The sequence below is a fragment of the Cryptotermes secundus genome, unplaced genomic scaffold (assembly GCF_002891405.2).
Source record: "Cryptotermes secundus unplaced genomic scaffold, Csec_1.0 scaffold462, whole genome shotgun sequence".
NCBI classification, from domain to species: Eukaryota; Metazoa; Arthropoda; class Insecta; order Blattodea; family Kalotermitidae; genus Cryptotermes; species Cryptotermes secundus.
The window spans coordinates 1,548,510-1,562,441 of NW_019724744.1; the positions used below are offsets into that span (position 1 = coordinate 1,548,510).

The 13,932-nt window shown below is 46.3% G+C and overlaps 1 protein-coding gene across 1 annotated transcript; it reads right to left on the bottom strand.

Annotated features, from left to right (window-relative positions):
* Window positions 1–6: 6 nt before the first annotated feature.
* LOC111862857 lies at window positions 7–10,024 on the bottom strand. The gene is made up of 3 exons (XM_023848613.2): window positions 9,049–10,024; window positions 2,400–2,625; window positions 7–1,683 (listed from the first exon to the last, which is right to left on the bottom strand). Exons 1-3 carry the CDS (start codon window positions 9,178–9,180, stop codon window positions 1,382–1,384), a joined length of 660 nt encoding a protein of 219 aa, XP_023704381.1. The 5' UTR covers window positions 9,181–10,024; the 3' UTR covers window positions 7–1,381.
* Between the last annotated feature and the right edge of the window lie 3,908 nt (window positions 10,025–13,932).

The window sequence follows — 13,932 nt, forward strand, 5'->3', positions numbered from 1 at the left end:
AATTCTGTGAGCCCCCCACCCCCCGTGCCTCTGGTCTTACAAGAAGCGTGAGGTAGGCCTGCGCAGTTTACAGGACGAAATCTGAGCTCCTCACGGTTGTGGCTATGAGTACTATGTCTTCTGTTATGTGATACCGTGTAGTTTGAGCGCGGCCTCCCTCTTCAGGGTGAAGATGGAAGCCGCAGTATTCTTCAGAACATCAGTATACGAACCTACCAACCGACATGGCATCACATCTCACAAGGCTGTAACCTTAATGACAGTTTGCAGTGAGCAGATTGGCGGAGGTGCAGCAGCGCACTAATATTTGGGAGGTACTCGGTTCGATTTTCGGCAGGGAACCTGCTATTTAACTGAGATTTTTCGTGGTTCTCCTTAGACCCTTCCGGGAGAGTCACGACCACTTCCTTCCAGATCCTTCCAAGTTCATGAATCATCCATCACTTCGACGTTATATGGCGTAGATACATCAGAATCACAAAATGAATCTAAAATGAAACTCAGGGTTCTAAGATATTTTCAGTAACTTACGTTAATCTGTATACAGCTATTGCTGAAAACATTGCATCGTCCTGTATTGACTTGTGATCATGGTACGTCGACTTTTAATCAGTAATTTCAACCCTTCCGGACCTCCTCTTTGAAAATATATTTTTAAATATACATATGTGTGAGATATGACGTTCTCACGGCAGTGAGTATTACTGTCTTCCGGTTTGTCAAACCTTGTTATTACTACAGAGGTACCAACGTTTCGGAGTAACTTGCTGCCCCGTCTTTTATACCTGAAGATGGAAGCAGCAGAGTGAACGTCGGAGTCAAACAGTTGGCACTCCTACTTCATAACCGGGAGGTCACGGGCATCGAGTTGAGGCTCGGAGAGCTGCTAATCTAACTGAAGTTTTCGTGGTTTTCCTCCGTTCCTGAAGCAAATGTTCAGATTGTACCTCAACTTGAATCACAGTCGCTTCCCTCCGTATCGTTTCAACATTCTCACGCGCTCACCATCCCACAGTGAGAGCTGTTGGAAATGCTCTTAGGTACACCAAGACTGAGACTAGGAGACGGTAAGTTCTCCGCAGCGCCTGTAGGCAGCTACCAGATTGCGCGGTGTCATGCGCATTTACATCACTACGGATGTGTTTGTACTTTGTTTAATGACGCTATCTCAAACTCAGACTTTAGGCTTATAGTGTTGAATGACTGGATGGTACTGAATAATGAAGTGGGAGGAATCTGAAAGGAAGCGATCTGCCCAAGTGAGTGAGGAAACCCACGGAAATCCTGTTCCGGCCGAGATAGCCGCCGTGAAGACCTGGAATCTAATGGTATAGAGACTAGTGCCCCGTGTGGGGTGTTGGAAGTGACTGCGTCCCGCTCGCTAGTGCCAACCGCTCACGAACTGAAGGACAAGGAGCAGCGCGACGGCTGCGAGGCGTCCCCTGTTGGAAGCCGCGGCGCCCTTGCACATCTCCTTGACCAGGCCGTCCAGCCCACGTCTCTTCAGCATGTTGTTGACGCCGCGCATCTCGTCGTAGGGCAGGCGCCTCTTGCGGGACATGAGAACCGTGTACACCTTGTGCTGCGACCGCGGGCAGAAGGTGAGCACGGTGTGAGAGCTCACCGCCTTCATCACCAGCACCGTTCCCGAGAAGCTCACATCGTGGCGCTCCGCCAGACTGCCTGAAGCCACAGAGAAGTTCATGCATTCTACGTCATGCCTCCTTGAGCTGTCCTTGTGACAGGCTGTGGAGGCCCAGACGGTTGTGAGACGTCTAGGCTCCCAGAGTTTCTAGACAATCGGCTCACAGATGCCGGTGAGGTTCTCAGCCTTACGCGCCGGCCGCCTTTTACTCCCAGGGAGATTCCTGGTACTCATTTCTGTTAGAGGCTGAGTCTACCCCAGGGCCATAGTGCCGCTGGAAGGATTAAGTCAATTGAAAAATCCAATAACCTCATCGGGAATCGAACCCGCGACATTCCGGCTTGTAGCATAGTGTCTCAACCACAACCGACAACTACACAACCCATGTTTTCAACGAGATCTCCGAAATGGTGGTTTTGTTTCCCATTGTTTGTTGAAGGTAAGGTCTGGTAACTTTCTAGTGGTCACATAACAATCTACGTGACCTTCTGTTGACGAGGTTATTGACCTTTCCTCCTGGGGCACTTTTTATATATTCTTAACCTCAACTCTAGTTGGAGGTGAGTGGTCAGCTTCACACACCGGCCGCTTTACTCCAGGGAAAGAACTCCCGGTGTCCATTGTGTAGGACGCTGGCTGGGCCCCAGAACCGTTGGACGACGTAGAGAGAAAAGAAATCTTGCCTCTACCGGGACTTTAACACCGATCACTAGGCCGTCCTGCCCGTAGCCAGTCGCTATACAGATAGCCTTACCTTTCTGACTTCCCACAGACACCCAGAAGCCGGGGTGGCCCGCTTTCGGCTGCCGGAACTTGTAGACGAGCTCGCCCGCGCTCTCGTTCCAGTGCAAGCGGATCGTGCTGTTGCCCTCACGCGTGAGCTGCAGGGTGGGGCACAGGTTGATCACGGTGCTGATCGTGTTGTGCTCCACAGATCTGTTGTGCTCCACAACCTCCACGGCGAACCACCTTCCCATCAGCTACACAAGCCACAGCATCATGATTTCAATTCAACTGGTCCCCCGGTACGGGGCAGGAGGGGGGAAATAAAGCTATCCCTCTTGGGTTCTGAGACGTCGAGGCCCCCATATTTTCTAGACAGTCAGCTCACAGATGGCGGTGAGGTTGTCAGCCTTACACGCCGGCCGCCCTTTACCTCCTGGAAGATTTCTGGTGTTCATTTGTTAGACGCTGGGTGGACCCCAGGCCATAGTGCGGCTGAACGGATTAGGTTAATTAAAAAATCCAATGATCTCATCGGGAATCGAACCCGCGACATTCCAGCTTAAGGAAGTAAAATTGTTTCTTTTCTTAATTTATTAATCACCAAGCCATGAAGACGTATAGGGGAGTGGAGATGTAGCTGCCCGCATTCTTAACGTCGGCACCTGATGGAGTTGAGTGCTCAGCTTCACGCCCCGGCCACTTTATCTCCGAGGAAAGAACCTTCGATACGTATTGGATAAGAGGCTGTGTGGGTCCCAGACCAGGTATGGGCACTGTTCCGTTTTAGAACTAGGTAGAAGCTCGAGTTCTGAACTGAACAGTGTCTCCATTCCAGAACTATGTTCCTCCGAAAGGTCCATTAACACAATATCTACACGGCCCCACATCCCAGAACACGGCATTCGTCAAAAATGAAACATGTGTTTCATACCCCGCACACTTTTTCCTCGAGTCTTAAGAATGTTTAGATAATTAGGCACTACGTCATTAAATTATATGTAGGAGTGGAGGTAACGCTTCGTGTATTAGCACATGGAAGCCTTGGAAGTGGATATAGGTGAGCGACAGCTTCAGGCTTCGACCACTTTGCACCCCGGGGAAAGAGTCCCAAGGAAGACTGGATGAGCCCCAAAAATTGTTCTGCTTCTGGCGGGAACTGAACCCCGATACGTCTGTCGTCCAGCTAGTACAGACTGAGCTATTCCGTGTTGGTCCAGTATCCTGAGCACTCAGCACTGGAACTTGCAGAGCGCACAGCTGCACATGGCCTGCAGGTTGCGCGCTGTTTGAAAGGAAGGCGCGGCGCTGAACCCGCTGAAGGACGGATGTGATTGTTCAGTCAGTCAAACAAAACCCTCATGTAACATTCCCAACGCTTTTGTTGGTACGTGATCTCACCGCTTCGCGTGAAATGCGACTAGCCTTGATGAGACAGACAGAAGACGGGGAGGAACTCAACCTGCAAACTACCCGACGTTTTCATTCGCCTTTCGGCACAAAACGGAAGGTTTCCTGCAGGAACAGAGAGGAGCTCAGACGCCCTGGCGCGTGCATGCAAGTTTCCGGTGCCTCGACCGTGTCCACTGATCTGGCTGTTCAAGGGAGGGATTTGCTCATTCACGTCAGGCAGTAGCTAAGAATAAGTTCTTACTGCAGACGTAATAGAGTGTACTGTGTCTTCTTGCCAATATGTACGGTAGCCACTGCTGTTAAAGCCATGTGCGAGCAATGTAGTCGTTTCTTAACTTTGAAATATGAGCAAACTTTAGTTTCACAGTTTGGGTGGTATCCTTCTTCAGAGTTTTATCTGTTTTGTGTTGTGACACTGACATCACTTCCTTTGACAATCCGAGTAGACCTATATTGCAAATTATCTCTCTATGTAAAGAAGTTAACCCTTTAACTTGTAGTAGTTACTATATACCCCATCTGCGCCAGCATAAATAACCTTTGGTTTGCGGCCACAGAGTATAAAAAGGTGTAGCTAGCCCAGTAACAGGCCGTGAAGGCCCATAGGGTTGTGAGACGTTGAGGCTCCCACATTTTTTCTAGACGATCGGCGGTGGCGGTGAGGTGTCAGCCCTACGCGCCGGCTGCCCTTTACCCCCCGGAAGATTCCTGGTACTCATTTCTGTTAGAGGCTAAGTCGGTCCCAGGGCCATAGTGCGGCTGGAAGGAATGGGTAAATTGAAAAAATCCACAACATCGGTACTCGAACCCGCGACTTCCCGGCTTGTAGCATAGTGCCTCAACAAACTAAGCTACCGCATTCCCCCGCCAATAGAGTATAGTTCAGTTTCTTCCATATGATTCTCACGCAAGGCAGTCGCCAGGACATTTCAAGTGGGGAGGGGGGCAGCTAGAAAATGTTCTTATAAACTTACGTCGATGCCGTTTCAAAATACATTTACTCTTCGCTGTGGAATATAAAGGGTAGAAAATCAATTTTAATATACGCCTAATATTTTGCATACTTCCTCCTTCTTTCAATTTGGTTTTCCTTAAACCCTTGAGTGGTAGCAGATGTCTGGCTGGGGCTTCCCCTCCCCTGTCAGCCCCCGAATACTCAAAATAAGCAGCATTAACCAGTTGATCTTAGTAATGTAGACGCACTCTCTTATCTGTGCAGTGGGAACTGTATTTTGAAAGTTACTTGGATGAACCTGAGGCTCCATAACAAATTCCGCTTCCTAACACTTTACCCTCTTCATTTCCCAAAGCATTACCCTTTCTGAAACGTGACTAGCCTGTACCGCTTGGGAACATTCAAAACAGGAAACATTTCTGCCCTCCCTCCCTAAAAATCTAGCATCCCTTAACAACCCCCTTCCCCCGACCACTTTACCTCCTCTCTCTCTCTTTCTCTTGAGGCTCCAGGGACTTAATCAAGTTACACAGAAATTCGTGCAAAATTATAACAGCGGGCGTGCGGGACACATTCACTGACCGGCACAGATGGATATTATGGTACCGTAAATCACATGACGTACCAGTCAAATGGTTAGCGCTCCTGCTTCCTATCTGGGAAGCCCCGAGTTCGGAGCCCGAGTATGTTGACATGTTTGTCCCTTCTGGAAAATGCTGGGATAGTGCTTCGTACTAAGTTTCCTTCCTATCTCCCATGTTCCTCTCTAGTTCTGTATGTCACTGAATGAGTCATCGAGGCCAGTGTTTAGCGGCGTCTCCCACGAATATCACTCACAAATAGTCAATCTTGAACCGTCTCCTTTATGCGGTATACTACACTTCACGCAACCACCTAAATATATTACCAATGATAGACAGAAATACCAAGAATAGACACTATACGCTGAAGCACAAATCCGCTCCCACGTTCCTACTGCATAACTTACGTTCGCTGAGCGTGAGAACGCTGCACAGTTCGTTGCTATAGCAACCGAACTTGCGTAGTGACAATCATAAATGTCACACTTGGGGAACAGAAGAGGAAATGGAGCCAATTGAAAGTCTTAAGGCAGAAAAATATGGGTCTTGGGGCCCGAAACCAAGAATTACTTCGCTGACGAGGACCAGCAGCAATTTACCACACAGACAAAGAGGAAAAAGGAAATGGAGATGCTATGCAGCTCGACGCCCCATGACCAGATCAATGAAGTCCTGATGTTTGATGAAGGGGCGACGCCCATCGCTCGCTGTTTGTGCTGCCGCCCCGAACACTGATGAGCGCTTGTGGGCAGCCGAACACCGCAGATCCTGCTACCTGGCCCGGCCACCTTTGGGCCGCGTTGCACGTCTCACGGTCACAGTCAGCGTCGCGCGCAACCAGTCCCGCGGTTTCAAGGAAATCGTCTGCACATCTGAGCAGTGTCACACCTCGGACTCCGACTCCATGTGTTCGCGTAAACGTCTTAAGTCGAGTTCTTTATAATATGGGAAGTATAGGGTTACGTTCCTGGAGCTCAAGGCTCAGTTATCTTGTTCAACGTCTGAACCTCGTTTACGCTCTAATTCCGTTGTTCCTGTTTTTGAACCAATAAAGGGACATAAAATACGAAGAGAAATCAGTAAATGATCACAAAAAGACATAAAATGTAAAACATGTGATATTCGAACCTGGAAAATAACATTTATTTATCGACATATGCTCACTAACATTGATACACATGTTCCATCGCTTTCGGAAGGAAAGAGACCACAGGGACGACCAAGGCGTAGGTGGGTGGACAATATAAGAATGGATCTTTGAGAGATAGGATGGGATGGTATGGATTGGATTGATCTGGCTCAGGATATGGACCAGTGGAGGGCTCTTGTGAACACGGTAATGAACCTTCGGGTTCCATAAAATGCTGGGAAATTCTTGAGTAGCTGCAGAATTGGCGGCTCCTCAAGAAGGGCTCAGCTCCATGAGTAAGTAAGTAAATAAGTTCCATCGCTTTACCAGTGCGTCGAAATCCGCAACATAGAAGCTTTTTTTCTATTTTTGTCTCAGCCACATCCGCACATCCGCTTCAACCTCTTCGTCATCAGCGAAATGTTTACCACCCAAATGTGAACCGCTTTACGCGACAAACACTTCTCACCGTAAACAGAAAACATTTATTTATGAATATCTTTCGCATCGAGTCCTTTTGCACACATAAAACGCACAAGAGAACGCTGCTCTTCGGTAGTATACTTTTCAAGCACGGTCGCCATTTTGACTGCTGAAACCAGCCTCTCAACATGCGCATGTGCGTCTGCTACCAAGACTGTCATGACGCTGGGCTGTGCTGCTACCTAGTGATACGCGTAGAAACCTGTTGCATCCATTACACGTGTTTTACTTCCATTTGTGACCTATTTACTGACTCTCCCTCGTAACACTATATTAAAAACATTTATGAAAGGTAAAGTTGTCTCTATGCTTAATTAATTAAGCACTATGTCATGAAGACACGTGGGGAGTGGAGGTATAGCTCCACCATTATTGCCCTCAGAACTATATCTGGGTGAGTGGGCAGCTTCACACCTCGACCGCTTAAAAATAAGAAAATGAATTCATATTTTACCGCTGATCGTCAAGGGTTGCGATTTGAGACACCAGAGCATTTGCAGACTGTAAACAACTGAATTCGAGTTTGAGTCGTAAGTCCGAAAAATCGGAGCGTAATTCTGATGCGTGTTAACTTAATGGGATCGTAAGTCCGAAAATTCATGATCCGTTAAGAGGCAGGTCGAAGCAGGGTTATACGTCTGCATGTCCGACGGTTGGCGCAACTTCAAGGGTCTCTAATCATGGGGAAACCCCCCACCCCGCCTGGACTTCAGGCACTCTGTAGTACAGTACTGCCATGCATGGTAATTACCTTGTCTCAGGGGTGCAGATCTTCCTTAGACTTAGAAATGTGCCTGTGGGGTAACAATTCTGGTACGTCCCCTCCCCCTTTGGCGCCACAATCTCGAAATCCGTATGATCGGGCGGGTTGGCGTAGCGGTAACTGTCTAGATTCATATTCTGGAAGTGCTCGTTTCGAATCTCACTGTCTATCGTGACAGACTTTTGTTGGTTTTCCCCTGTCACACGAGGCAAATACCGGGATAGTACCTCGAGTAGGTCACGGCCGCCTCCTTCGAAATCCATTCCAGTTAATCACTCATCAGTCATTATGACATTGGACGCTATACAGTCTAGCCACTGACGGCGCCATACAGTGACGCAGTCTTTGCATGCGTCACGTGAGCGGCAGATGCGGACGTGACGCAACAGGAACACGCTTTGGAAGTGGTTTTCTGTTCTCTGACTCTTCTCTATCCACAGCGGCCACACCGAGTTCTGGAGTCCACATAGCCCCTTCCTGGGGCAAAGCAGCCGGAGCGTGAAGCTGACCGCCCAGCTCCGGCTAGTGGCGCGAGGTTAAGAGTGAGTTCAGCTGTATCTCAGCTGCCTGAAGCGTCTTCATTCCGTGATGCGCATGCGTATACTTAATCTTGGAACATGGGGACCTGCCCCTCGGCTTACTCCTAATCGGCGTCTTCCTGTTACGTTCCGTATCTGCTGCTCACGTGACGCACTGAGCAATATTGTGTTGGTTATGTACAGCACTGTCAGCAGCCAGACTGCTCAATGGTTAATTGGAAACGTGACACTCCGTAACACGCGAGAATCTGTAATCTGACGTGTACAGAACGATTTGCGAGTGGCAGGAGGCGAATAACAGGAGAATGGTCATCTGACGTAAAATCGCCAAGATCCTAGGCCTAAGGATAATCAGTTTTTTGACAGCAAAAATGGAGGACATGAAACTCCAAATGCAAACACACATCAAAGTACTGCGACAAGTTCTGACTTTCCAGGACATGAGACCGAGTTCAAGACCCGATTCTTGACAACAATGCTTTATGGCTTCTGTAGCTGGTACAGACTTATTTAATAATGAAGGCTACTCTCTCCTTGGATGCAGTGCAGCGCAGTCCGCTAAAGTCCACTGACGTTTCGGAAGAACCTATTGCCTCGATCTTCGGAGTAGAATAATAATTTGTCTTCTTGTTCGTTTTTGTCTTCGACCCTGAAAATATAAGCAGTAGGTGCTTCCGAAACGTCGGTCGGCTTGTACCGGACTGCAAAGCGTCACATTCCAGAATTTAATACTACTCACAGCTACCGCTGTGAGAATCTGAGTTCCGAAAATGTTTAATATTCTTGAAATTATCCAATCGGAGGAAGCGGCGCTTACCTGGTCCATGTTAAGGCTCCGCTGGGAATCGAGTCGGGAACAGTCCGTGATGCTACCCCCGCTGAAGGCCGTTGCCTGTAATCCAATCAGCAGCATCACCGAGAAAGCTACCTGCCCATTCCACAACGCCATATTGCCCTTGCGGGATTCAAAAGTCCAAAAGCGCCCTCACAGTTGCCACTTACGCAAACGTCTTACTTGCAGAGCCAAGGTGACACATCTGCACGGGTAATTAATCTGTCGCTGGTGGTGGAGATTGAATGGGCACTTCAGTGGCTCTGAGGACGTTCGTCGGCGTCTCTTTCTTCAGTCAAGTTAAATGAAGGAATATACAACAGGCAAATCACTTGAATCACCCCACAAATAACTAGCGCACTATAAAAAACTGGAACTTTCTCTGAACTGTAATCTCGTGTATTTTGTCACTCACAACCTCAAAGAAGAGAAACACATCAAAGCGTTCTGCTTAGAATAAATAATTCTGAGTCGAATTCTTGTGAAGGAATTCAATCGATTGTATAAGAACTTTTCTTTTTAACTTAAATCCTAACTTGTAAGCCTGCCTCAGTTGCACTTATCACTTGCAGAAACGGTTTTATCGATAGAAGAATAACACAATAATTAACTACGGAATTAAAATTTTGGATAACTTTTCCTTTTCCTTCTTAGGCCAGTCTTAGCAACAGGTAAGTTCAAAATGCGTCTTCTTCAGGTATATAATTTATTAAGTTTTGGTGCCTGCAAGAAGACAACTGGTGAATGATTTTGTTTGAGATAACATGAACACACATTTAATTCAGTACTGCCTCCATCTGTATACAACTGGAGGAGCCTTCAAAGAATGTCGAAACCAGTCTTCTCGAGGTGCGTCTGTCTCGGCCACTTCATGGAGCAATATTCGCTCACGAAACTGATTCCCAGCCTCAGTAGTGAGGTCGCGCTGTACGGGCTGTCTGCTCCCAGCTGCTGGTGCCGAGGGAGGATTGTGCAGTTGAACTAATTACACACGAATTGAGATCAATTTACTGTGACGTCAGGATGCTACTTCTTACAGGGCGGAGATGTACCGATACATCATTCAATCGGAACAACAAATGATTTGTTGCACGTTTATAAAACTGAACTGCGGCATGTTGTGTCTACCCAGCCTATTGTGGCACTCTTATTTGAGTCCCAATGTGCCCCATTTGTTAAATCAGAAGAACTGTAATTTATATTACAAAGTGTAAAGCTACGCAACGGCCAGATAAACACCTCGCTTAAACGCAGACAACAATTCACTCCTTTATTGGAGTCCGTCGCAACACAACAACATAACGGTCAAGGTTAATATTACCTTAGCTACGTGTCTCAGCTTTTGTGCTTTTTTATTGCAACTCTGTATTCCCAACAGAGCAGACAAAATACATTGTAAGATGAGACACGGGCCAAACAATGAATGTCAAATAATACTACATCTCTACCACGGGCCTCCAAGCACTTTACTACAGACTTGGTCCTCGACTTATGACCGACTTCCGTTCTGACTGACAGGTCGTAAGTCGATCTGGTCGTATGTTGGCCATATATTTATTAATAGTATTTTTTAATCTTTGTACTCTTTTTATCATCTAAATAATTTATTTTTAAAAACTTTTACATTTTAATCATCATTTATTTTTCATTTTTTTGTGGTCGTAAGTGCGGCCGGTCGTAAGTCACATAGGTCTTAAGTCGACGACCAGGTGTATATATACACAAGTCTTGAATATACCATTATGTCCGCGGGAATATAACAACAAGATGGCAACTACTGACTTCATGATGTGCAATATCACATGAAGATATAAATACAAACCACTCCGTCCAGTGTGACATATAAGTTTTTACTACGTTAAAACTTATCTTCCTTACATGTTTCGGTCCTTACGGGCCGTCTTCAGAGGGAACATCATTACAAACTGGAAACTACCATCACAATAGGTGTTCTGATTTAAAATACATACACTTATATCCTATAATGCACAGTACGCATAAAGTCGAACGTTTCACAATCACAGCAGCTTCCTGGTGCTGTAAAGTTTTTAAAAGTTTCTAGATGTTATTTAAAAAACCTTCATTGTCAATAGTTAAGCAACGCAGCAAGCCACGAACAAACCCTGGACGACATCAAGAACCTCCTCACCAAGATAGACAGGCGGCAGAAAATCTGCCCCACACAAGGACGACGATAGGAGTACGGACACGAACCTACGTGGTTTAAAAAAATGTTAACCATTGACAATGAAGGTTTTTTAAATAACATCTAGAAACTTTTAAAACTTTACAACACCAGGAAGCTCCTGTGATTGTGAAACGTTCGACTTTATACGCACTGTGCATTATAGGATATAAGTGTATGTATTTTAAATCAAAACACCTATTGTGATGGTATTTTCCAGTTTGTAATGATGTTCCCTCTGAAGATGGCACGTAAGGACTGAAACATGTAAGGGAGATAAGTTTTAACGTAGTAAAAACTTATATGTCACATTGGTTTGTACGTAATTGTTAGTGTGACGGACCAGAATGAAACAAATCAAATTCACATGAAGAGTTTTTAACCACATTTTATTCCATAGTTTTCGTGTTTTAATAAGTTTATAATTCATTGTATTTTTATAATGTAACGGTTATCAAGTATCCAGCTTTACTATTACAATGAAATTGCAGTTCAATAGTGTGAATACAGTAATCATGTGTTTTGCCTGATGATGGCTTCAAAAGCCGAAACATGTAGCTAAGGTAATATTAACCTTGACCGTTATGTTGTGTTACGGCGGACTCCAATAAAGAGTTGTATATAATAACACAACAGATCGTTGCTAGGCAACAGTCAGCACGCCAATGGACTGACGAGGTAGCTGTCGCTTGAATCGTTTAGAGAATAAAACGAATGTAGGAGCAGAAGTGGAAGAAGATACAGGAGAAGACAATTACGGAGGAGAGCTAAAGTGAGTCATCTCAATTCCTATTGAAGAGTTCTGCATGTATTTTCTGGGATGTAACGGCGTGTATTCTGTTTTAAGTCAATGAACGTTTCGGAAGAACAAATGTGCTTGCTATTTTTTCATGCTGGTTTCATGCGTGGCATATGCGTCGACCCCGAAGATGGTGGTGACATGTTCCTCCGAAATATGTACTAGCTTTCAACGGACTAAACGATGCTACATCTCAGCAGATGCAACTCTTCAGAGCAACCGCTGTGCCAACCATAAAACATCCAGTCCTGCTACTCAGACCTCGTCTCGAAAGGAAGCATTTTCTACTGTTCGTTCTGACTGAGAGCCCTAGAAATGTACTGTGTGTAGTTTTAGGTGTCTGAAGTATCTGGCCTTTAGCCAGGACCTTCCGGCTTGTAGCATAGCCCCTCAACCAACTACGCTATACATTTCAATAATCAGCAATCAGCTATCCTACCATTGATGCTATATAGAGCAGGGTTACGAAGTAACCAAGAAAGCAAGAAAGAAGAAACGTCGTGTGTTTTTAACAGTGTAGCTCTCATGTACCTTCCACATGTCCCTATAACAAGCAGGTCACAAGGGATTTAGTACACGAGGCAAAGATTTGTTTCGAGAAATGTCAATATAAAAGCGAATGACTCTAAGAATTGACTTCACTCTCTGCGATGTTGTGACCACTCTGTTGTCTTCTGCTGATGACTATGGGGCTCGCGGCGCCACCGCAACTTCTGCAGCGCCTTCTGCCGCCAGACCGTCCCTGCACCGGGTTCACCTATCGGTGTGACGTGGACATCGACTCGGTACCCGCTTCCTTCTTTACGGTGTTCACTTGTTCCGTTCGTTAAGGGAGACGGGATGGTCGAGGAGGTAGCATGCATGGAACAGAGCAGAATAGAAAACCTGAAGGAAATAGATGGCTTGGAATCTTAAGTGGCGGATAATATTCAAATAAATTTCGAAGCAAAGGATATGAACATGTGGACTAGGACTCAGAATAGGAAATAGTGGTGGGCTTTTGTGAACACTGTAACGAACCTTCGGATTTCATAACATGTTTATTTCTTTTCTAGGTGAGCAACTGTTAGCTTTTCGAGAAGGCCTCTGATCCCTGGACTGGATTCATGTGGTTCAGGACAGAGTACATGGGTATGTACCTGCAAGCCATACACAGAAATAATTGGCTACCCGAGGATTTCGTAGCCTGGCTGTCTTAGCCCGGTATAGTGACTAGGCTAGGGGCTGGGTGACTGGGGTTTCAGGTTTGATTTCAGGCGGGACACAACATCCACACCTGATCTGAGGTCCAATCACCAACCTGGGGTTAAAGAGACCTAAGTCACGCTCACAACTCAGTTCCATCTGGTGCTGAAAGTTGAGCAGGACTGGAGCCATACCTCCAGAACAAGGCCAGTAGTGTCAATCCACCTGGTTTTGTCTCATTCCGTTTCTATTCAGCCGCTTCCACGCCACCAGAGCCACATTTGCTGGCGGGAGACCTGTAATGGCATCTGAAAGTCGTTCGGTTCTGCTTCTTGCCGCGATATTTAGTTTGTTGTGCGCAATAAGTTGTGAGACTTTTGTGTCGTGTGTATAATTTGTTGTGGCATTGTTTTGAATTAGGCGTGTAGCTGGTTGTGACACTTCTGTGTTGTAGTCTAATAAGTTGCAACAATTATGTACTCTATGTCTAATTTGTTGTGATGCTCTTTTGTATTGCGATATGGTTTACATAGGCCAGTAGATGCAGAACCGTAATTTCTAGCGATAAGCGAAATATTACTGTGTTCACCCGCCACGGGTCCCTGTGCTGGGCCACATGGATCCAGTCCGCATCCCCCGTGCTTATGTCTTCTTTTGGTGTTCTCCAGGCTCTACTGAATGGGCCCTTCCCCCCCCCCCC